Raw genomic sequence first — 25,416 nt, 5'->3', positions numbered from 1 at the left:
GGCCAATGTGGGATTAAGAGGGGACATGGAGGCAAGTAGTTCCAAACACCAAAGAGCTAGAGTTGCTCTTGGTGATGGCTTGCTTTAGGGGAGCTATTAAACATGCAAGGAGGCCTGCTAAGAGACAATTTTTGTTTATTTCCATTTGATTCATATTTTATTTTGACATTTGTAATTAAACCAAGTGCTTTGTACTCTTTCTTTACATTTTTAGTTAAATCATCAAATTCTTTGACTCAAATTTCAATATTTTTTTAATAATGTAAACACCTAAATAAAATTACATTGAAAGTAAATAATAATGTGGTTAAAAATCTAAAGCAAATTTTAAATGTAATATAACTTTTATTGTAAATAATTAAATTTTCAACTATTTTAAAATAAATTTGTTTAAACTTGATGGTTGTTTTGTTATATATCTTTCTTGTGCTTATAGAATCAAAACTTGTCTAAACTTGTATGAAAAAACACTTTTATTTTAAAACAATAGATTTGCTGCAAAACATATTACAAATAATTTTATTCTTAATCAATGTTATAATCAAAATATTACTAAAAAAATCTAAAATTAAATGACGATCTAATTATACGTATTAAACAAAAAATAATATTCAATGCAATGAAATAGTAAACTAAACAAATTATAAATAGATATCAATCATAGAACTTGAAAAAAAGTTCTAAATTTTATCATGTCAAAGGAGGAATACACTTTGTAGAAAATTCCCAATCTCCCTTCCATGAAGATTTGATCTGTTGGGCAATGAGAATGAGGAACTAAGGCATCTTTCACTGTATTTGTAGCCTTCAAATTATAGATAGATATTAGTTGTAGAACTCAAAAAAAAGTTCTAGAATTTATTATGTAGGAGGAATACATTTTGTAATAAAATTCCCAATCTCCCCTTCCATGAAAATCTGGCCAGTTGGACAATGAGAATGAGGAAGCAAGGCCACTTTTACTATATTTGCAGCCCCTATTGCAGGGGATTCTCCTCTTTCATTGAATGTCATATCTGTCTTTATATACCCTGGGTGCACACAATTAACATATATAATCTTCTTTTCATTTTCACATAATAACTTATGTGCTAGAAGTCTAGAATATGTATTCAATGCAATTTTTGATACTTTATAAGTTGCATATTTCTTAGGCCATTTACTATTAATATTGGGGTAATCACCATTCTTTACATCTTGGAGATATTGGTTTGTAAAACTATCAATATATTCTTCAGTCAAAGTTTCGATTCTAAAGAGTTGCTCCTTCAAAACATCATCTTCCAAGTTCTATGCCATCACACAACAATAGAAAATAAAATCAGTCTTAAATAGTGTCTTTGCTAATTCTTGTGTCATCACTAATGAAGTATTTTTTCTCATTGAGGATCCACTTTTACAGTACAAGAAATTATCTTTAAAAAATGTGAACATTAACAAAGGATCCATGATAGTTGTAATTAAATAGAAATATAAATGTATAAAAATTACCTCAAGAGCGCCATGGATAGATGAGACATTAATGATTCTTGATTTTGATGGAAGTAAAGGAAGCAAAATTTTTATAGCCCTCTTTACACCAAAGTAGTTAGTTTCAATGCATTCATTGGCTGTCTCATAGTCGACAATAAAAGGCTCTATTATAGAATTATCACTCTGATCAATCATCAAGGAAAATAGGGTATTAAATAATGAAACTAAAATTTCTTATATTGATATTGTCATCATTTTTCTATAAAATAAAATCAACACATATCTCAAAACTTTAAAATAAATAAGGATTTTAGAATCAATATAACATACAAGTGCTTGTAGACGAGATAATCGATGAGCCTTCAAATATTCCATGTCAATCTTTGTTCCACCCAAAGCAGCATTGTTAATCTATGATTCAACACAATAATTTTAGCTAGCTTATTTTGTCAATCAAATACAATTTATAGTACATGATAACATCTTTAAGAAAACTAAATTACAAACATATTGAGTCTAATATTTATAGAAAAGTTTCCAATCACATTAAGTAGAAAATAAGAGAAACCTATATGTTTAGATACACCCAAAACACAAAAAGTTTTAAAAATAAGCATCTCCAACAATGTGTCTCCATATTACACGAAACCCTAGTGACTAGATCGATTTCTACATTAGACTAAACAAGCAAGTGAAGATAACTTGCATAGAGATGCCCTTGAGTTTCACAACTCTATTTTCACATTAATTAGGTTGAAGAGAATGAATGTTCCACAAATTTTATATATGCCTATTTTGTAAAAGCCCTTACTTTGATATTAATATACAAATAAAATAAGGGAGTTTACCCTACACAACCACAACCCAAGGGATGTTAAGAAATCAACATCACACTAAAATAGGTGCTAGTTATTACATTTCAAGGCCACAAAGTACAAACTTTAATATATTTACCCACTTTTCTTGAAAATGCCTTTTATAAAATAAAGGGCCATGAATGACCACTTATAGAATAGAGTACAAATGAGACCATTAACAATAGATAACCAATAACAAAACAAATATGATAGAATAACAAATAGATTTTGAAAGCCTCCTCAATCTTTACAAATGAGTAACAAAATGGTAACCATAAGTCACCTTGTAGTAACAAATAATACCCTTTGATCAAAGAACCACCCCCCATTTGCAACACTCCATTTCACAACAATAGATAAGGAGTCCACCCCGATAGGATTAGAATAGAAAATTATAAAACCAACCACAAATCCATCACATGCACAAGCAATCATATAAAGGAGACAACCACCTAAAGTTATTAGTATGCTTCATGAAACAAATCCCCATCTCCATAAGAACCATGAAAGAAGAAAAAAAATCGAGTATGTCAAGACCTTACCATAGCTAGTCAAAAATATTCCACCACAATAGGGATTAAACCATAACCTCAAATTCATCTACAAATTTCAACCAAAACTAACTAAAGATCAAAATGAGCCCAAAATTATTAGCGATCGACTAGTTGCCAGAAGAAACTAAAATGTTGCCTATACTAGCTAATAATAGCTAGACTAAAGAAATATTGGTATTGGCAACAACCTCAATCACAACCTAGCTACACGAGGCAAAGAGACCCAACCTCAAAAATTGGAGTAGATGCCATCTTCGACTTCCCATTAAGGAGAAGCAAAGAACTGTAAAAATATCCAAGCCCCACTAAGTGTTGGAAAACACTAAAGGGAAAATCATAATCCTCTACAACACTGAACACAACCATTACGCCAATGCACCCAATAACATAAAACAAATCAGAGACCATAAGGCCATTGAAGGAACTAAACAAATGTCCAAAAAAAGCCTTCCACCAAATATTCCCTTGAGACAAAAAGGGCTTGATCCAAACACACCACCAAGAGGCATGAGGCCAACATCTATGCATTTTTTATTCTCTCCTAAAAAAGGGGTCACAACAACTTTGACCCAGTGAGAGATCCTCACTATCATGAAATGATATCAACAACAAAGCTAAGGTTTAATCTCTACCAAAATGTCCAACCAATCCTCCACAATGCTTCTCATTGATAAGATTCTCTCTCATTGAACTTCTGGGAATGCACAACTGGCTTCCTTTGAACAACATACTATGCTGGATCATGAAATCCAACCATTTCGTCCTATCAAGTGTAACATGTTTTGTACAAGCTTCTCAAGCTTCACCAAAATCAAGATCATCTGGATACAAAGTACCGAGTTCCTTGAATCCAACCACCTCTATCTGCATTTCTGTCAACAAAAGTTGTCTTCTGCTAAGAGCATCTGCAACTCTTTTAGACTTCCCAATCTTGTGTTTCAAAATAAATGTATAACTCTACAAAAACTCAACCCACTTCAAATGTCTTTGGTTTAATTTTCCTTGACTATTCAAATATTGCAAAGCTTGATGATCAGTATACAAAAAAAACTCCCTAGGAAGAAGATAGTTCTCCACTTCTTCAATGCATAAAATTCCTGATCATAAACAATGTTTTTTTTTTTGCATCATTCAACTTCTCACTAAAATAAGCGATAGGTCTACCTTCTTGGCTCACAATAGCTCCTATTGCAGTATCACCAGTATCACAATCTACTTGAAACACCTTGTTAAAATCTGGAAGTGTTAAAATAGGCTCCTCGATAACTTTCTGTTTCAACATATTAAAACTCTTATTTGCTCCTACTGTCCACTTAAGTTCTTTCCTCTCTCTCATTGTTCCAGTCAAGGGTCCACAAATACTGCTAAAACCTCTTATGAACTTTTTGTAAAAACTAGCTAGTCCATGAAAAGATCTTACCTCTATCACACTCTTTGCAGTAGGTCATTCAAGGATAGCCTTCCCTTTCTCTAGGTCCATTTTTAGACCTTATGGTGAGACTACAAATCCCAAATACACCAACTCCTTTACAAAATTGCACTTCTTTAGGTTTATCAACAACTTTTCTTCCCTCATCAAACACCTTGTGAATATGGATCAAATGCTCCTCCAATGTCTTACTAAAGATCAAAATCTCATTCAGGTAAACAATGAGAAACTTACCTAGAAACTCCTTTAGTACCTCATTCATGAGCCGCATGAAAGTGCTCGGTGCATTGGTTAGCCCAAAAGGCATGACTAACCACTTGTACAGTGCTTTGCTTGTGTTAAAAGTAGTCTTCCATTCATCACCTTCTCTGATACAAATTTGATGGTACCCATTCTTCATATCTATGTTTGTGAAATACTCAACTCCACTCAAACAATCCATAATATCATCCATCGTTGGCAATGAAGATTTGTACTTGATGGTGATCTTGTTGATAGTGTGAGAATCTATGCACATCCTCCATTCTCTATTCTTCTTTGGTGATAATACAATTGGTACAACACATGGACTCAGACTCTCTTGAATCAACCCCTTCTGCAACAACTCATGAACTTGTATGTCCAACTCTTCACTTTCTGCGGGTGTCAATCTGTGCGCTACCTTGTTAGGCAAATTGGCCCTTGGAATCAAATTCATCTAGAGACTGGTCTTCATCATTGGGGGCAATCCATCAGGTACATTATCTGACACAATATCATTAAATTCTCCCAACATATCTACAACTTCTGTAGGTACCTCCACTACTTTTTTACTATCTTTTGGAATTATAGCATAACACATATGCTTACGCTTTATACTTTCGAGAAACTCTTTTCCATGAACAAAACATATCCTGGTAGCACACATACCTTTTCTTTTTTATCTTTCAACAACCTCAACTTATGCTTCACTCCATCCTTGGTCAATGTAGGTATTTGCTCGCCCATCGTGTACAATATGCCTATCAAACTGTTGCGACCTACCCAACAACATATGACATATGTCCATAGGTATGATAGCACATAGTATCTCATCCTAGTAGTTTCCAGTCTTGAGCTTTACTGAGCACTGCTCATTGACCATGACCTTGCGGTCATCTTGCACCCAAGAAATACAGTATGGATGCAGGTGTTTCTTTCTCTTCAGTTTCAACTTTGTGACCATCATTTCTGACACCAGAGTGTTAGTACTTCCACCATCAATGATCACATCACAACACTTATCTTCACATTTGCACCTTGTGTAAAACAAGCTCCTTCTTTGATCAGTTTCATTCTTTCCACTCAGCGGGACCCTCCTGTTAACTAGGACTTCTCTTTCAACATCTTCAAAATGTGATGATTTGACATCTTCATCAACATGTTCAACACTGGCCTGGTCTTCTGTTCTTCGATTTGTCCTTCCTTGATGCTGGGAACATTCAAATGCTCCATGCCCTTCTTCTCCACAATGAAAACAATTCCCATGAAAAACCTCCTCTTCCAGATCCGTGTCCTCTGTCTCTTCCTCTCTGATCTCTATTGTTCTAATCATGGAAATGATTGGAATTGGTTTCCCTTTGCTTTTGACTACTACCTCCAGCCTCATCCTAATTCTTCTGATCATCATTACAACCTCCATAAGATCGTCCACCAGATCTTCGAACTCTTCCACTATTCTTATTGTCAAACTTCTTACTCAGTTTCTCCTCAACTCTTAGGGTAAACTGGTATGCCTCCTCAATATTGTTCATTTGAACCAGACTCTACTCATCCTGAATACTTGGCCTTAACCCATTAAGATAATGAGCCGCTTTCCCCTTATCAAATTCTGCATGACCAGTTCTAATGAGAACTCGGTAGAACTCTTCGGTATAATCTTGAATAGATTTTCCCACTTGCTTGAACCCTTACATTTTCTTCAATAGATCAAGCTCATAATCCACAAGAATGAATTGTTGCTTTAGTTTAGCTATCATCCAATCTGTCCTTTCCCTTTCTATTTCGCTCCAACCAAACCTCCTGCCACCAGATCTTTGCATGTCTCTTTAGTTTTTCCTTCACAAACTTGAACCTATCAGGGTGCTCAATATCTTCATACTCAAAGTACTCCTCCAGTATAGTGATCCAATAAATTAGCTCCTCTGCATTAAGATTTCTCGAAAATGTGGGAACCTCAAACTTAGGTCATTTTCCAATCTTGGAGATGGCCTTAAAAAGTCTCTCTTCCTCTGGGTTTAGAATTGTCTCTGCTTTGACACTTTCTTCTTCTTCGTCCTCATCCTTGCTTTCATCTCTTATGACAATATTTATTCCTATGCGCATTTGTTCTTCCAATTCTTACATTTGTCTTTGGAGGGCTCTAAAACCCTCAACTGTAACACCTATAGCTCTTACGCCATGCTCTCTTCGTGGAGGCATTTTCACACTTTCACTAAAACCCTAGTGCAAATTGCCTCACAATCAGCGATTTGTCTATACACTTAGCCCAAATCGCGGCCCTGGTGCGAACTACCTCACAATTGGCGATCTGTCCACATACTCAAGAACTCTAGGAGGGCTCTAAAACCCTCAAGTGTAACACCTATAGCTCTTACGCCATGCTCTCTTCATGGAGGCATTTTCACACTTTCACTAAAACCCTAGTGCAAATTGCCTCACAATCAGCGATTTGTCTATACACTTAGCCCAAATCACGGCCCTGGTGCGAACTACCTCACAATTGGCGATCTGTCCACATACTCAAGAACTCTAGCTCTGATACAACTTGATGAAGGGTGCTCCCTTTAATACCATAAACCCATAACAGAAACAAAGAAGCAACAACAAATGCGACGACAAAATATGGACTTGTTATTATCGCCGCAAATATAGAATTACAGAATTCACAAGTACAATATGCTAACCCACATGGGCGCCTTCATTGCAGTAATCTGCAAGACTAAGTTGCGAACTACCACCTAGAGTTGTCCTAGACAATGTTTGGGTTTTTCTTTAAAAGGCAATTTTATGCCATCCGAGAAGTTTCTAGACATTCAAAATTATTATCTAGGGTCGACAGACCCTAACAATACATAAAGAGTTGGCCAGATACATATTGACATTTATTTTAGGAATTTCAAGTAGCCCAACTTTGGAAGGCCATAACTCTTGAATCATTGCTCTAATTGGCTATTATAACCACTTTCGAAAATGTCAGCTCCTAATCTATAGGCTCCAAATTGCACAAACGCTCTTTCGTCAAGTTTTCAGACCTCATATGGCACCTCTAAGGCCTTCAAAACTGAGTTCAAATATTTTTCTCCAAAAATTTCTACCGAAAATCCACAATAACTTCTCTGATACTTAAGCTAGAGCAATGATATTTTTATGGTAGTCTTATAATTCTAAAATGAACCTTCATGTAGAAAATGAGAACATTCTGAGCTCGTATGAAAATCTTACTAAAAATAGCAAGTTTCCAGAAATAGTAACCCCCTGTCTACTAGTCCTTATTAAAATAGAAAAGGTTGAAAATAAAAGTATTTTTGAGTGTGCAAGATTGCTCTTACACCCAGGATGCTCCTGCATCATAATCATTATCCCCAACTTGAATGGTACAATTGTTGTTACTTAAGTACGAAAATAATTAACTTGAGGCTCCCTCATGGTTCTCACATTTATTAGGACCCCTTTGTCCCAAAGTAATTGAATTACTCCTTCCCTTATGCATCCCTATCAACTAGGTTGTGTTAATGAGTGATTAAAAATTAAACTCAGCACATATTATTATCATTATATCACAAATTATATGTTATAGATGTAATGCTTCTAAATAAGCATCCACTGAATGTTCCCTCACTTCCTCTTCCAGGTCATCAGCATCAGAATCCTCGTTGGGGCTTTCTTTTAAATTAAAGGAGTCTTCTAGGTTTCTTATAGGCGAGATTTCAATATCTTTCACCCTAGTTTCCTCCAACCCAACACTATTATTCTTTTGCATCAAATTTCCAACCTCAAACTTTTCTCAGCAACACCATGAGTCTTTCTCTGGTTTCTCCATTCTTCTTAACAAATTAGCCTCCCATTCTTGTTTATTTTTCGGATCTTGACCCTTCTATGGAGTGCCCAAGCCCAACACCATATTTACTATCATGTTCCCCCATTTGACTTTCCTTTGCACCCAGGCCTTCCTTCCACACTACCCATCTTGGATGCAAATGCACCTTCTCCAAACTACCTTCTACCAACCATTCTCCAAGCCAACCTTCCTATAAGTGGTTCACCTTTTCTCTCAAGACCATTTCACATTCTCATACAACCACTTGAGCTGGTTTTTTCTGGCACTCCTCTTTTTGCAGTGAAGAAGAATCAAACAACACCATAGCTTGATTAAGGAGTTTATCTACCTCCTCCTTTAGTCTTCCCCCAAGAACACCCTCATCTGAATCATGGTCCTCACTTAGGAAATCCACACAAACTTGCAGGTCCTCCGCTATAGACAAAGCTTGTCTCCACACTCCTTCCATTGAATGCAACTCCACCATCTCTAGCAAAGGACGACAATCATTTCACATTATACAAATGTGAGGAAACCTCTGCAAACACACACTATCAACCATCTCAAGAGCTTTAACAAAGGTTCCAAGTTGATTTCCTATCAACTGATAGCATTCCTCATTCCAATATTCTTGAGGGAGACTTCTTAATCTAATCCATATTGGAAAAGATTTAATGGCTTCCTTTGTGGGATTGAAGTTGGGCTCCTACAGTTTCATATAAAAATCTTTCCCTTGTAGAGAGTAAGGTTTGCTATTTAAAATCCATAAAAAAAACTTATTGATTCTCACCATAATTTAAGTCCACTTTCAAACTATCAACTATGCATCTCACTTCCTTTGGTTCCTCTATACTCTTTTTTTTTTAATTCTCAACCACTTTTAGTCTCCAAAACTTTTAGGCTATTGTGTCAAAATCCACTCTACCTCCTAGATTTGTAGAGGCAAATATTTGTACTATGTGGGAGGGAAGGCATTGATTTGTAACCCTCCCATACCCATTTTGGTCTCTAAACCTCTCTGCAGGTTGGGACACCTTCATTCTATCCTTAAAACCTCTCCATTGAGAAAAGGGAATCCCTTTTTTTCTTCCCCAAAAAGAGCCATCTGTTTCTCCACCGAGTTGTGTAAGAAAGGCTTTGATGAGTTCAAAAATGCCTGTTATTTTCTTGGTGCAAATCCCTCCTACCAAAACCTTCTGCATGGCTAAACCCTAAACCCCATGCATTTTGCCATTAGGTATATGATTTTTTTAATAGAATGTCTTGGAGCACAATATTCATCAGTAAAAATTTAATACGTTACACATTTTTTAAAGAAATAATAATATAAATGTTGAAATTATAATTGATATTATTTTTAAACTATTTTTTCTTATACTTTCATATTGCAACACATATTGTTAAGATAATTTAACTTACTTTAGATTTTGTAACTTTTAGATTTATGCATGAAAATAACTAAATTAAATTTATTTTTGCAATAATGTTGAATTTACTTTACGTTGTTTGTAATGTTATTTTAATTTATTTACACCAAAATAGAATATTTAAAGTTTTATTCTCTTACATTTTTTTTTTTCACTTAAATGGAATTCCAATTTTGGCACTTCAAACTAGAGCTTTTTGATTTTGAGTATTTCTATAAAGTTTTGACAATGTTTTCAATCTTCTACTATCCCCATTGTGAATAAAACAGATTTGTTTATTTTGGCAATAATATGAAGTTTTCGCAGTGTATATAAATAACCTTATAAGACTAATAAATAAGTGAATCTTTAGAGGTTAAACCTTCTTCTTCTATATAATTAATTATTTTGCAGATTTTTAGGCTTCCTTGCAAAGTTTCATGTTGGGTTAAGTTGTTTTTATAAGTATTCAAGTCTATTTTTGGCACTATACAAAACAAACACTTTCATAAAAATTAAAACTCCTATTGGCTCATCGTTACATGTACAAAAGCAAGCACACAATTGCTAGTTTAGAAAAATAGGAAGTATATATTTTCTTTTTTCTATTATTCTTTTTAGACTAATATATTTTTAATTAATCATTTTTAAGTTAAAATAATCATTTAGTTATAATCATAATCTCTTGGAATAATTAAATCTTAAAAGTATATATTATTAAATCTACCTATATACATTCTTGTGACTTTGTATTTTTCTCTAATTTCTAGAATCTAAAATAAATAAATTATAAAAAATTTGAAAAAAAGAAAAAATGCCACTTTGCATAGATATTAGTTTTTATCTATTTTATGTTTGACAATGTCATTTGAAAATTTTATTTCAGTTTGTATTTAATTTTGATTAAGTAAAAGAGGTTGTAATGGGTGTTTGAAACCCAACGGATTACAAAAGATACATATAGTAAGTCCTAAATCGAAAGAAACCAAAAAAATAATAGGCCATTAAAGGTCAGGAGAGTCTGACTAAAAGGAATAGCCTTTACAAAAGTAGGTGAGCACCAGGTTTTGAAAGGACCCGAAACCTTATTCATTATAGACCATCAAGATTTTCATTTTGGTCCCGTCTTTTGAGATTGTAAAGACATATCAATCGAAAGGTTGGAGGACTTAACTTTTTTCCATTTTATTGATGTCCATCCATCCTCCACATTCTCAACAACCTTCTACCAATCTGGGCAATCAGCCCCACAACAAACCCCCAACCCCCTCGTAGTAGGAGATAAAACATCTAAAACCGCACCAGCAACAATGTTTTGGACGGCTTCAGAAGAAGGGGAAACAACATCATGCTAAAATTGATTTGTCGAAGGGACAACATTCAGACCAACAGTTCCAACAATAGAAGAGGGGACAACAACATCATCCTGCTACACTGCAATAGGGACAACAATTGAATCTTCAGAAACAACAACATAATCTTCCATCAAAGAAAGATCTATGTGAGAAGAGCATTCCAACCCATCCGCAATAGAGGATACTTTCTGAACTGTGTAGTGATTATCTGAAACCCCCAACCACCAAGAAGGTGATTGCTTCAATGTAACCTTTTCAGAGTAGCATTGCACAGTGAGATGGCCGGTCTTATGACATTTCCTACATTTGAAGGGAATTCCTTCATAATCAAGAAGTTGAAGCCAAGAACTAGAAGGAGAGGCCAACATAATCATCTTAGGGAGCCCCTTGGAGACATCAATTTCCACAAAAATGTGAGCATATGTCGTCCTATACACATTGGAAGACTCCGAATCAACCAACAAAAAGTCCCCAAGGGCCTCCTCCATAGCCTCCAGGATTGAATTCAACCACAGGTGATGGGGAAGATTCAACAATCGAACCCATAGAGGAAATTTGAGTTTGTATTTGTTAAATGTCAATGATATTTGTAATTTTAATTTGACTTTTCAGTTTAATATTTTAAATATGTCATTTATCAATGTATTTTCTATTTCTATTTGGTAATAATTATGATTGCTAAATGGCATTACATATTTTAATTTTTTAATTTAAAAAAAAAAGTTTTTAAGAATGTTAAATGGCTTTTGCTATTTTAAATTTAAAAAAAAAAAAATCATTTGTAACTCTATCAAATTTATTTTCTATTTATATTTGCTAATAATTATGATTGTCAAATGGCATTACATATTTTGATTTGGTTTTTAAAGTTTTTGTGAATAACAAATAACATTTGTTATTTTAAATTGATTTTTTAAAAATAAATTTGTTTGTAACTCCCATCAAATTTATTTTCTATTTCCATTTGTTAATAATAATGATTGTCAAATGACATTACATATTTTTTTAATTTTGTTTTTAACTTTTTTATGAATGCCAAATGGCATTATATATTTTTATTCTTGTTTTTTAATTTTTGTGAATGTCAAACAACATTTTCTATTTTAAATTGATTTTTAAAATTAAAATTTGTTTATAACTCCCATCAAATCTTTTTTCCTTACACACAATTTTTTTTGGCATATTTTGGTGTTGTGATTTCTTGCTCTCATTGTATATGCCTCTTCGCACAAAGAGGGAGGAAAGTTCTAAAGAAGGGGGGTTACAGAAGGATTAATAAAAGAGGAAAGGAATGAAGATAATAAAGAAGTGACTTTTCAAAAGGGCAACAATGATGAAAGGATGTGATTCTTTGAAAATGTTTTTGATTAAGTAAAACAGGTTTTAACAAGTGCCTAGAACCCAACAGATTACAAAAGAAACAGACATTAAGTCTTGAACCTTAACAATCAACAAACAAACAACATGCCATAGAAGGCCAAGAGAGCTTGACAAAACGAAACAACCTCTAAAAGAGCATGCGAGCAATGAGTTTTGAAAGGCCCTAAAACCTCGTTCAAAACAGACCTTCAAGATTTACATTTTGGTCTCATCTTTTGAGAATGTAAATACATATCAAATGAAGGAATGGAGGACTTGACCTTTTTTCCTTTTACTGATGTCCATCCATCCTCCACCTTCCCAACAGCCTTCTCCCAATCAAGGCAATCAGCCCCACAACCACCCCCCAACATCCTCACAGTAGGAGATAAAAGAACTGAAGCAACAACACCAACAATGTTCTGAATAGTAGCAAAAAAAGGGACAACAACACCAATCAAAATAAGAGCCACCAAAGGGACAACATTTGAATCAGCAATTTCAACAACAGAAGAAGGGACATCAACAACATTCTGAGTCACTGTCATAGGGGCAACATTTGAATCATCAGAGACAGCAACAAAATCCTCCACCAAAGAAAGATCATTCTGAGAAGAGATATCTAGCCCATCTACATCTATGCATACTTTTTGAACCGTGTAGTGATCATCTGAAATCCCCAAACACCAGGAAGGTGATTTCTTCAATCTAACCTTTTTAGAGGAGCATCGTGCAGCGAGATGGCTAGACTTATGACATTTCCTGCATCCGAAGGTAATTCCTTCATAATCAAGAACCTGAAACCAAGAACCATTTGGAGAGGCCAGCTTGATCTTTTCAGGGAACCCCTTAGAGACATTAATCTCCACAAGAATGCAAGCATACGTCATCCTGAACACATTGGAAGACCCTGAATCAACCAACAAGAAGTCCCCCAAGGCCTCCCCCACAGTCTCTAGGACTGAATCCAGCCAAAAGTGAAGTGGAAGATTTGGCAACCTTACACAAAGAGTAATCTTATTAAAGGATTTAGAAGTCGGATCAAAATCCTTATACCAAGGTTTGGCCATCAAGGGGAACCTCTCCACCGAAGAGAAACCACGACACATGATGGAATTTCTATCTTCAACATTTGCAAATTTCACAATAAAAACCCCTTGCCATAGGGCAAGTTTGAACTAAATCCAAGATGATAGGTTCCAATATTTGGAAATCCAAGCATGCAGATCCGAAAGAGATGGCTAGAAACCCCTAAAATGAAAAATACCAGCTGTATAAGAGAAATCGGCCTCATATGTAGAGATCTCATCAACAATTTTTGAATCTAAATAAAGCACAAGTAGGTTACTTACAGAGATACGGGCAACCGAACAAAGCCCCAACTTCATAGCATGACCCCCAATACCTACCTCAAAAGCAGCTACCTCTGCATAAGAAATTGCAAATCGCCCCATAGCAATCCGAAACTTAGCATCAGGAGAACGGTGAGCCGTAAAAATAGAAGCAACTGGATTAGCATCCACAACGAACTGAGCCACCGCAGGGGGACGAAGAGCATCCACAACCGCAGCCGGAGAATGAACATCACCCCTAGCAGCAACCAAAGGACAATGGATGGGAGAAACCAAAATTTGAAACCCGACCTGAGCAGCACGAGTAGAAGCGGGAGTAGGAGCCATTGGGAAAAAGAGAATAATGTTGTAATATGAAGGATTGTGACTTTTGGAAAGGGTTGTAATTATGAAAGGTTGTGACATTTCAAATGGATTTTAATTATGAAGGGTTGTGATTTTCTAATGGATTATGATTATGAAGGGTTGTAACTTTTTTGAAAAGGTTGTAATTATGAAGGGTTGTAACTTTTTGAAGTGATTGTAATTATGAAGGTTTTTGACTTTTCAAAAGGACTACGATTATGAAGTGTTGCAATTTTTTAGAAGATAGTCAATTCCTATACAAGTATGAGGGGAAAAGCAGAGTAAATCCAAAGATGGTATTGGTGTCAAGCGCCCTACAAAAAGTAAATTCACACGATGTGTGAAAATTAACACTATTGCAGTCATTGATTATTAATCTCCTATCATAAATGACTATTAAACTACTGAAAATAAATTCCCAGCTAATATCGAAAAATAACACAACTGCAACTTCACCAATAAAATACGGAAAGAAATTCAAAACACAAAGAACACAATGTTTTTGGACAAATCATCACTGGAGAAAACCCTAAGGGGAAACCAGTTCTATAGATGGAAAATATATTAACTTCAACAAATCAAGAAATACAAAATTCCTTGCCTCTCACTGGCAGAATTCAGACAACCTCCTAATTTCTCCTATTGATATTCCCGACTGCTATCCCCAACGCTAGCATTGTGCTCTTGCTAACACTGCAAGACTATTTGCTATCACTGCAAACTTTGCTAACACCTGCAAATGCTTCTACAACTCTTGTTGTTCTCTATTCTGTTCTATTCTCCAAATGCCTCCCTTGACCCCATTTTATACTACTTAACCAAGAGGTTTGTAGTTGCTTCTTGATAAAGACAACTCAACCAAGGAGTTTCTAGTTGTTTCCTAACCAAGAAGTTTCTAGTTGCTTCTCAATTAAAACAACGTAACCAATAAGTTACTAGTGTCTTCTAGAAGGAGTCAGTTAATTAACAAATAGTTATTGTAACTCTTAACAATTATTTGCCAATTAATCACATGTGGATGAACAACTATCCAAGCTACCTAAAACTAACACTCCCTCTTAGCGAGGAAGTTATTATGCATGACACCTAACTTATCTCTTAAGAAGATGAATTTTGCCTTCCTCAATGCCTTTGTCAGAATGTTTGCTACGTGCTCCTCTGTAGGTATGTATTGTAGTTGAACAACTTTCTATTGTACACACTCTGTGATAAAGTGATATATGATGTCTATATGTTTAGACCTATCATGAAATATTGGATTCTTAGACAACTTGATGCAACTCTGATTGTCACAGTGTATCACAGTATTCTCAACCTTCTGACCAAAAAAGGCTACTAACAACTTCCAAAGCCATATAGCTTCACATGTCACCATACTAGCTGCTATGTATTCTGCTTCTACTGAACTCAGAGCCACGAATTTCTGCTTCCTACTGAACCAAGATACAACTCTTGATCCCAAACTGAAACAACACCCTGAAGTGCTCCTTTTGTTTGTTGTACTTCCTGCCCAATCTACGCCAGTATAGCTCATCAACCTGATACCTTCACTTCAGACATATCTAATCCCATACTCAATTGTACCATGCAAGTAATGCAATACATGCTTGGCCACTATCCAATGCATTCTCTTTGGTTCAACCATGAACTGACTAAGAGAGTTTACTGCAAATGCTATATCTGGCCTAGTATTGACCAAATACATAAGCGAACCAATCAACTGTTTGTATAAGGTGGGATCTATATCCTTCTCCTTAGATGCATCGACCTTCCTCCAATTTGTGATCATGGGTGTAGAAATGGCTTTGCAATCCTCCATCCCAAATCTCTTCAAGATTTCAATGCAATATTTCCCTTGACCAAGGAAAATCTCTCCATTTGTTTGTCACACCTCCATGCCTAGAAAGTAGTGCATAAGTCCTAAGTCCATCTCAAACTATTCTGCAAGGTCCCTCTTGCAATCTTCTATGAGCCCTAGTGAACATGTAAGAAACAAGTCATCCACATAAAGAACAAGAATGAGAATCTCACCCCCAACGACCAAGCAGTAGAGGTTAGCATCCGCTTCACTCTTCACAAAGCCCATTCTTGTAAGTATGTATCAATGCGCTCATACCACGCTCTAGTAGCCTGCTTGAGTTTGTATAGTGCTTTGTTCAATCTGCATACATGGGTCCCTTTGTTATATGCTACAAAGCCTTTTGGTTGCTCTATGTATACCTCCTCCTTTAACTCACCATTAAGGGGTCTTAACATCCATTTGATGGATCTACCATCCCATCTGTCTTGCAAATGAGATCACACCTCTTATAGAAGTATACCTAGCCACTAGAGAAAATGTCTCCTCGTAGTCTATTCCCTCCTTCTGAGAGAACCCCTTGGCCATGAACCTTGCCTTGTATTTCTTGATGCTACCATTTTCACCGTGCTTTATCTTATAGACCCAACATGATCCAACTACTACTCTATCTGTTGGTCTAGGAACTACCTCCCACACATCATTCTGCATTATCAAGGAATACTCCTCAACCATAGCATCTCACCATATCTGATGCTCTGCAGCCTCCTGATAGCTAGAAGGCTCACTATCTACCAACTAACTAACTAATGCCACAGTCACTGAACTTGGTTGGTTGTCTCTGTTGTCTAGTACTCTTCCTAGGAGCTCCCACAAACTCATGAGTATCCCTTTGTGCCTCTTGAACCTCACAGTTCCTGCTAACAACTATAGAGGATGAAATATCAACCTCTAAGTCTTCTAGATGCATTTCCTGTTGCACCTGTTGCTCTATGCTCTGTGAAACTTCACCACCTAAACCTACACTTGTACTGGTAACTGTACTTGTGCTTTGTTGCCCTTGAATAGGCCTTGAAGCTTCTTTTGGCTACTCACTTTGATCATCTGCTGGAAAATCCTTGGACCTTCTAAATGCCTTGTCCTCCACGAACTTTACATCACGCCTGACAATAATTCTTCTGGTCTTGGGGATAAAAATCCAATATGCCTTTGAGGTTTCACTATACCCAACAAAGTACCCCCTCTCTGGTAGTCTGATCTAACTTGGTACATGTATCACCTGGAATATGACAATATACCAAACTCCCAAATATTCTGAAATGGCTAACATCAGGCTTCTTACCTGTGAAAGCTTCCTCTAATGTCATCCTCCCTAGCACCTTGTGTGGAATCCTATTCTGAATGTAGACTACTATACCACACGCTTCTACCCATAAGTAGCAAGGCATATCCTAGTCATGTAGCAAAGCTCTTTCCACCTACGATATATAATGGTTCTTCCTCTCAACAACTCCATTCTATTGTGGATTGTAAGGAACAATCCACTGTCTCTTGATTCCTTCCCTGGTATAGAACTCCTGGAAGTTATTTCCTTTGTACTCGCCTCCTTTGTTTGATCGAAGAACCTTTATCTTCTTTCCCATCGAGTTCTCCACTAGAGCCTTGAACTATTGGAACTGATTGAAAACCTCATCCTTGGTCTTCAAGAAGTATATCGAGGTCTTTCTGGAGAAATCATCAATAAAAGTAACATAGTACTCATATCCTTTGATAGATGTTGTCAACATCAGTCCACATACATCTGATGTACTAGATCAAGAACACCTTCAGATCTGGTGTCCCCCTTGGAAAAGATGTTTTTGCAAACTTCCCCAACACACATCCTTTACATACGTCATCATGCTTTGTGCTCACCTCTGGAACACCTATCACTATCTCATGAAGCAATTTGAGTGCTCCGTGATGAATATGGCACATCCTCCTATGTCATAGCTCTCCAAGATCTCTAGGATTGGTGATGCTCATGAGTGCTTTAGGAGTGTCAAACTGCAACTTGTAAAGGTGACCACTCTTAACTCCAATAGTTATGTGTGATTTCCAATCCTTGTGCTTAATCAACACGTGTCCCTCTAAAGAGTACATTATACACCCTACCATAAAGAACTGATACAAAAATCAAATTCATACCTAATCCTAGAACATGCAACACATCATGAACTGGAATTATCTTTCCATTCTCCCTCTAAAACTGAACAGTCCCTTTCCCAATTGGGTTGAGTTTGGACAAGTTTCCCGTAGAAATCTGGATATTGGTGTTCTCCTCAAAATTGGAGAAGTAATCTCTAACTCCTGTCATATGAAATGACGCCCCACTATCTATATACCAGAGAGTCTGTGAGGTTGAGCTCACCATACAAGCTATAAGTGCAAACTCATCTTCCATTCTACTAGAGAGTTCATCTACACTTGTTGAAGTTGCCACCTGCTTCTTTGCCTTCTTCCTTTCAAGGCAATCACTGACATAGTGAGCATACTCATGACATCCAAAGCACTTGACCTTAGAAATGTCCTTCTTCTTCTTCTCACTTTGTGAGTTTGATCCTTTGCTAGATCCCTTCTTTGCTTTCCCTTTCCTTGCTAGAGCAACATTCTCTTATTCCACCTCACTTTTCTAGCTCTTGTTGGCTCCATTGACAAGACTTAGTCTAAACTCCTCCTGAGTGAAATCAATCCATAGTCAATCCCAACTCGGTAAGGTATCTCATACACTGACAACTTGAACAAAGACACTCCACTGTTTAGAAAACCCATTTAGGACTATTCTCACTAGCTCGCCATCACTGGGACTATCTCCAATAGCTGTTAACTCATCCTTGACAAGTCTAAGCCTGTTGAGGTAACTTGTAACGTCTTCTCCCTAGTTCATTCGGGTATTCTTTAGCTTCTCTTTGAGAATCTTCTTGTTGGTGGTAGCATTCTGGTATAGATTCAAAACAACGTCCCATATCTTATTCATCGTGTCTAGCTCTGAGATATGTGGAACAATATGATCCTTGACACTATCAAGGATAATCCTCCTCACCTTGGCATCGTCCTTCTTATATGTTGCAAGTTGTGTCGCATCCGTTGGTACAAGTACAACACTGGTAACATAATCCTTGATACCATTCTCTTCCAACAATAAAGAAATTTTGGCCTTCCAAATACCAAAATTCTAGGCACCATCCCATCTGTCCTAATCTCTCAAACTAGTTGAAGCCATCTCAAGGGATTAAAATAATAATTCTGAAGAGATCACAATTTCTTTCCTAGGGAAAAACTTTTCTACCCTCAACAATGCTTTGATACCATGCAAAAATTAACATTATTGTAGTCACTAATTACTAATCTCCTATCATAAACAATTATTAAACTGCTGAAAATAAATTTCCAGCTAATATTAAAAAGTAACACAACTGCAACTTCACCAATAAAATACGAAAAGAAATTCAGAACACAAAGAACACAATGTTTTCAGAGAAATCGTCCCTAGAAAAACCCCTAAGGGAAAAACAATTCTATAGATGGAAAATATATTAACTTCAACAAATCAAAAGATACAAAATTTCTTGCCTCTCACTGGCAGAATTCAGACAACCTCCTAATTCCTCCTATTGATATTCCCCATTGTTATTCTCAATGCTATCACTTTGCTCTTGCTAATACTGCAAGATTGTTTGCTATCACTACAAACTCATTTGCTAACATTGCAAATGCTTCTACAACTCTTGTTGTTCTCTATTCTGTTATGTTCTCTAAATGCCTCCCTTGACCCCCTTTTTTCCTACTTAACCAAGAGGTTTCTAGTTGATTCTTGATAAAGACAACTCAACCAAAAAGTTTTTAGTTGTTTCCTAACCAAGAAGTTTCTAGTTGCTTCTTAATTAAAATAACTTAACCAATAGGTTACTAGTGGCTTCTAGGAGTCGATTAATTAACAAATAATTATCGTAACTCTTAACAATTATTTGCCAATTAATCACATGTGGACAAACAACTGTCCAGGCTACCTAAAACTAACACGGTGTAAAGGTGGCTAAAGGGGTAGATGTTGTCTCTCATCTATGGTTTGTGGATGACACCACCTTAACAGATGAAGCCTCTTAAAGGGAGGTTAGGGTGATGAAACAAACTCTTGATTTATATGGTAATGCTTCTGGGAAAAAAATTAATTGGAATAAATCATAAGTTTTCTTTTTCAATACTTCTCTTTGTAAACAAATGGTTATTTGTAGGCTTCTGAATATAAGAATTGGTGCTTTACCCAATTGATATCTAGGAATTCCTCTGTTTCAAGGGGAAAATGGGGTTGACCTGTGGAAAGGGCTTGTGGAGAGGTGTGTGAAAAGGATTGAGGGTTGGAAAGGGAAATGGTTAACTTCTCCATGTCATATTCTGATCTTAAAATCTGTTCTGTTTGTCATTCCAATTTCCTCAAAGATGTGTTTAAATATTCCAAAAAACATAACTAGGGCAATTGAACAAATAATGAGGAAATTTTTCTATAATGGTCCAGGAGATGGTGAAAAGATCCCTTTTCTTAGCTGGGATAAAATTTGTCAACCTAAGAAATTTGGAGGTGTTGGGCTGCAGGATTGGAACTTGATGAATTTAGCTTTGGGGGCAAAGTTAGTTTGGCAAGTCTATAGGAACCCTGAGCAATTATGGATTAAAATATTCAAAGCTAAATATTTGGATTCTAATGTGTGGGAAAGAATCCTTACAATTCACAATTTAATTATTGGTTTTGCTATATGGAATTTTATTATCTCCTGTAAACATGTGATCTTTGATTATGTTTCATGGAAAATTGGTGATGGAAGGAAAGCGTATTTTTGGGATGACTCTTGGAATGACTATTCGGTGATTAGTGAGGAGTGACAAGATGAAGATTTGAGAAGATTTTTATGTAATGGGTGGGGAGTGAAGGCGAGAGATTATATGATAGAAATAGAGGGACCCCTAGGAAAGGAATGTCAATGGAAGGATTGGAGAATGGAAGGGTTATCAAATTGGTAGCTTGCCTCTTTTAGGGCTCTATTTAAAAAAAAAAGAAAGTATGTTTAATTGATATGGAGGACAACACAAGATGGTGTGCATATTCTTCAGGAGAATATTTGGTAAAACAAGGCTATGATTTATTTTCTCAAAGAAGGTTGGCAACATTTGATGTGGGGGATTTGTGCTAGCATAAAGATTGTCTTCCAAAGGCAAGTTCCTTTGCATGGTTTGTTGTGCAAGGTAGGATTTTGACAGGGGAGAGAAGGAAAAGATAAGGCTTTCATGGACCTTCTAAATGTGTATTGTATGACAATGGGAAGAAATTTGTTGACCTTTGTTACTAAATTGTGAGGTGGCAGCAACTTGTTGGCAAAATGTGCAGGGTAAGCTTGGATGCTAGGGGTCGTGGATGGCCACCTTACATGATTTCTTCATTTCTTGGCCACGGGTTAAACAAGGTAAAATGTTGTCGAGTGTGTGGAAGCTTTGTCCTTCAATTGTAATTTGGGAGATTTGGATGGAGCAGAATAGGTGCATCTTTCAAGATAAGCATGAATCAACTAAAAGATTGATATGGCAAATTGATCATTCCTTAGAGAAGGTAATAAGTGTTGCAATTTTCAGAAGTGATTTAAAGAGTTGCGGTTTCTCCAGAGAAGATGGAGTTATATAGAAACAATGTTCAAGGGTTAAAATCAAGAAGATTGGTTGTAGGATTATAGATAAAATAGAGACTAAAGCAAGAAGAGAGGTTCATTGGAAAGTCCCAAGAGGTTGGATGGACTAAATAAAACTTTGATGGGGTTGCAATAGGAAATTTGGAGTCGTCTGGTGTAGGCTTTATTGTTAGAAATTGGGCAAGGGAAACATTAGTCTATGGAGGTAAGAGATTAATGGATGGAACAAATAATTGTGCAGAGTTTCAAGAAACTTTAATGGCAGTCAAATGTACAAAGATGGTAGGAGTGCAAAGACTTCACTTAGGAGACTATTTAATTGTGATTGGGGATATTAGAAGGAATAAGATAGTTGCTTGGCATCTAGAAATTATGTGGTAGCCATCAGAAGAGAGTTAGAAAGTCTGGAAGATTTTCAAGTTAGCAATATCTACTAGGAAGGTAATGGAGAAGCGGATAAGCTATCAAAATGGGAGACAAATTGGAAAGATGAAGGGGATTGTCAACTTCAGATTTGTAGCCATTCGGGCAAAAATATTTTAAATGGCTTCGAGGTGGGCATTGGTTGAATGCCCATATTTAAGATGATAAAAGATGAAGGTTTAGGTGTACAAAAAATTTCTTTGTTGATGCTAGTAATTTTAATCAATAATTAAATCAAAGTGACGGCGTTGTTTTAAAAATATTGAGTTTTTAGAGGGGTGTGATGGGATGGTGCCACAATTTGAGGGCGATGGGTTTTTGCAATGATGATTAGACACATCATTAATAAGTTATGGGTGGTGTTTGGTTGTGTAAATAGGAAGTTGAGGTTTACATGCACAAAGTTTATAACTGAATGTATAGTAGCTCTTAATATGTATAGCAACTGATTTGAAATCAAAATTGCATAAGGGAATTGAAGTTGTTAGTGATGGAGGCTACATTTTCTTTCGAGATGAAGAAACATCAGAAAGCCATCTTTGATTTGGTGCAAGATCAACGATTGAAGCTTTTGCTACTTTTCCCTATGCTAGGAGTAATCAACGCAATGAAACGGATGTTGGGACCCCTGTTTTAGGAGGCAAAACACCACAAAAAAAAAAATGTGGACATAGTGGTGATGATTATGGCATGGGGTTTAGAGCTTGAAGCATTGAAAGTAGAAGTTAAATGGGTGATGGAGTCTTTGTTAACAAGGGACCTAGTTGTTGGGCCAGACTCTTTGTTGGAGTAGGCGGTGCCAAGTTTTGGGTTTGATTAGAACAAATGCTTTGAAGATGAGGCAGAAAGGGAAGCGGTAGGGCAATTTGCTTTCTTGTGGTGGCCATTGGGTGTAGATAGCGAAGCTTATAGGGAGAAGATTCTAGTGGAGCAGAGGAAATTGATTGTTGAAATTCAGTTCTTTCAAGAAGGGTAGAAGAGAAGGGTGTGTGGTTTTCCCATGGCACATCCTTGTAGGCAGAGGTCGGCTAGACTTCGCCAACGAAGGATGGTGGTGTGGGTGGACTTCCCCCATGTGGAATGAGGTGAAAGGAAATTTTAATTTTTTTTTGCCTTTTTGATTATGGGATGAGGGGCATGATGAAAGAAAGATGATGGAGGTTTCGAGTTTGGTGGCCAAATGAAGATTTTTGAATATGAATGCACTAAGGGAAGAGCAATGCCCTAGTTTTGATGTTTGGAAGCTGAGGGGAAGAGCAATGCCCTAGTTTTGATGTTTGGAAGCTGAGTAAAATTATAGCTTAAGGATGGTGGTGTGGGTGGACTTCCCCCATGTGGAATGAGGTGAAAGGAAATTTTAATTTTTTTTTTGCCTTTTTGATTATGGGATGAGGGGCATGATGAAAGAAAGATGATGGAGGTTTCGAGTTTGGTGGCCAAATGAAGATTTTTGAATATGAATGCACTAAGGGAAGAGCAATGCCCTAGTTTTGATGTTTGGAAGCTGAGGGGAAGAGCAATGCCCTAGTTTTGATGTTTGGAAGCTGAGGGGAAGAGCAATGCCCTAGTTTTGATGTTTGGAAGCTGAGTAAAATTATAGCTAAGTAATGACTTTTTGTTGCTAGAAGAAGGAAGACTTTGTTTGGATCATGCAAGGTATGGTTACCTAGTTTTCCAAGAGCAGTTTGGAGAATGTTGATGACAAAATTTGCTCTTTGGTGCCGAAAATGCTAGCTGATGATGAAGGGCAATGAAGATTGTGAATCGGTTTTAAGAATCTGCACAAATTCAAAGAAAACATTCTTTAGAATTTCATCTCTGTGAATGATAGCCAAGATCAAGGATGTTGAGGTCGGCGTGACCTAGGTAGCAAGCTAATCAAATAAATATTTATAAGGTTTGTTTATTTAAAGTTTATAAGCCTACTAAAGAGGCTCCTTTGTAATGGTAGTATAGGAGGAATTATTGTGTAGTTGATATGATGGTCCTTTAACATAGATGAATTTGAACCTTTATGTTTAATGTAAATCTTATTATAACAATAAATATTAACTTGTTACCGACCAAAATAAATAAATCATATAGCTAACTAAAAACTTAATTAAAAAATCATCCTGATATTTTATCTAAACATTTAGAACAATTCATCAATAATACAAAAATCAAACAATAAAAATCAGCATTACTCTTTTATCCAATGTGACATGCAACATATATTCTTTCATTTACCATATTTACAAAAACAAACTTGAATATCTTAAAAATATAAAATTATGAAATTGTTAAAATTGCTCAAGAGACTAAATTTACATTAAATCACATTTAAAAATCTTTAATTCAAAACAAATTCCTAGTTGGTGATTATTAAGGGTCATAAATACTTAAGATTAGTTACATAAATAATTACATTTCTGCCTTTAATTCTTCATTTTCATAAAGATGACATATAGGTAATACATTTATTTTATATTGAATCAAACTCCCTAACATTTTAGTTTTTAGTGCAAATGTGGAGCACCTAATATAGCACTATAGTTTTTACTTCTACATAAAAATGGAAAACTAAAACAATAAAGCATGGAACTTTGAACTCCACACCTCTTGAAGCCATAGATTTACTTGTAAAGAAGGGTTTAAAATAATTTCGATCTGATTTCTTCATTTGAGTAAAAGTTCATGCTTTTGAAAAGTGTAAACAAATTGTTATTTTAAGTACATCAACTAAACATGTAAAAGATATGAGAGGAAATTTCTAAATTAGCAAAAGTAGAAACAAAATTATATAGAAGATCTTTAAAGGAAATAAAAATAATTGAAATAAATAAGAATATAAAGAAATTGAAAGGAAATAAATAGAAATAAAGTTAAAATTAAATTTAAAAAATTGGAAGTAACTCAAAATAACTTGAAAGTAACAAGAATACCATGAACACTAAATTTGAGAGAAAAACAATTCAATATTGAATATACATTTCATCATTAAAGAAAGGGCTCACCAAGTTTTTGAAAATATTAATTCATAGAAACTTACCCAACAAAATTGTGTGTGTGTGTGTGTGTGTGTGTGTGTGTGTGTGTGTGAGAGAGAGAGAGAGAGAGAGAGAGAGAGAGAGAGAGAGAGAGAGAGAGAGCATATTATGTTTTTGCTAGAGAGAGGAGGATAGATGAAGACTTGGAGGGAGAGAGAGGGGGGCGAGGGGTGTAATTTCCACTTTAATATTAATCTCACTCTAACCCCCACCCTACTCCTAATTGTAACTCTATTTGTAACCATTAACATAATACTACTCC

At 35.9% G+C, this 25,416-nt stretch overlaps 1 protein-coding gene across 2 annotated transcripts in view; it reads right to left on the bottom strand.

Annotated features, from left to right (window-relative positions):
- Positions 1 to 633: 633 nt before the first annotated feature.
- The window catches only part of LOC149557198 (short-chain dehydrogenase/reductase 1-like), a 39,004-nt gene continuing 14,221 nt past the window's right edge, over positions 634 to 25,416 (bottom strand). For both annotated transcript variants that reach the window (XM_089831917.1, XM_089831916.1), the window contains exons 3-5: positions 1,804 to 1,884; positions 1,492 to 1,656; positions 634 to 1,290 (exon numbers count right to left, since the gene is read on the bottom strand). In XM_089831917.1, coding sequence (XP_089688043.1) covers positions 862 to 1,290; positions 1,492 to 1,656; positions 1,804 to 1,884 — 675 coding nt within the window. In that variant the 3' untranslated portion in view covers positions 634 to 861. The remainder of the gene's footprint in view (positions 1,291 to 1,491; positions 1,657 to 1,803; positions 1,885 to 25,416) is intronic.

Source organism: Cupressus sempervirens, chromosome 5, assembly GCF_028749045.1.
Source record: "Cupressus sempervirens isolate cs-2001-9-10 chromosome 5, ASM2874904v1, whole genome shotgun sequence".
Taxonomy (NCBI): Eukaryota; Viridiplantae; Streptophyta; class Pinopsida; order Cupressales; family Cupressaceae; genus Cupressus; species Cupressus sempervirens.
Note: the sequence above shows the minus strand (reverse complement) of the source record. Positions and strands in the feature narration are given on the sequence as shown.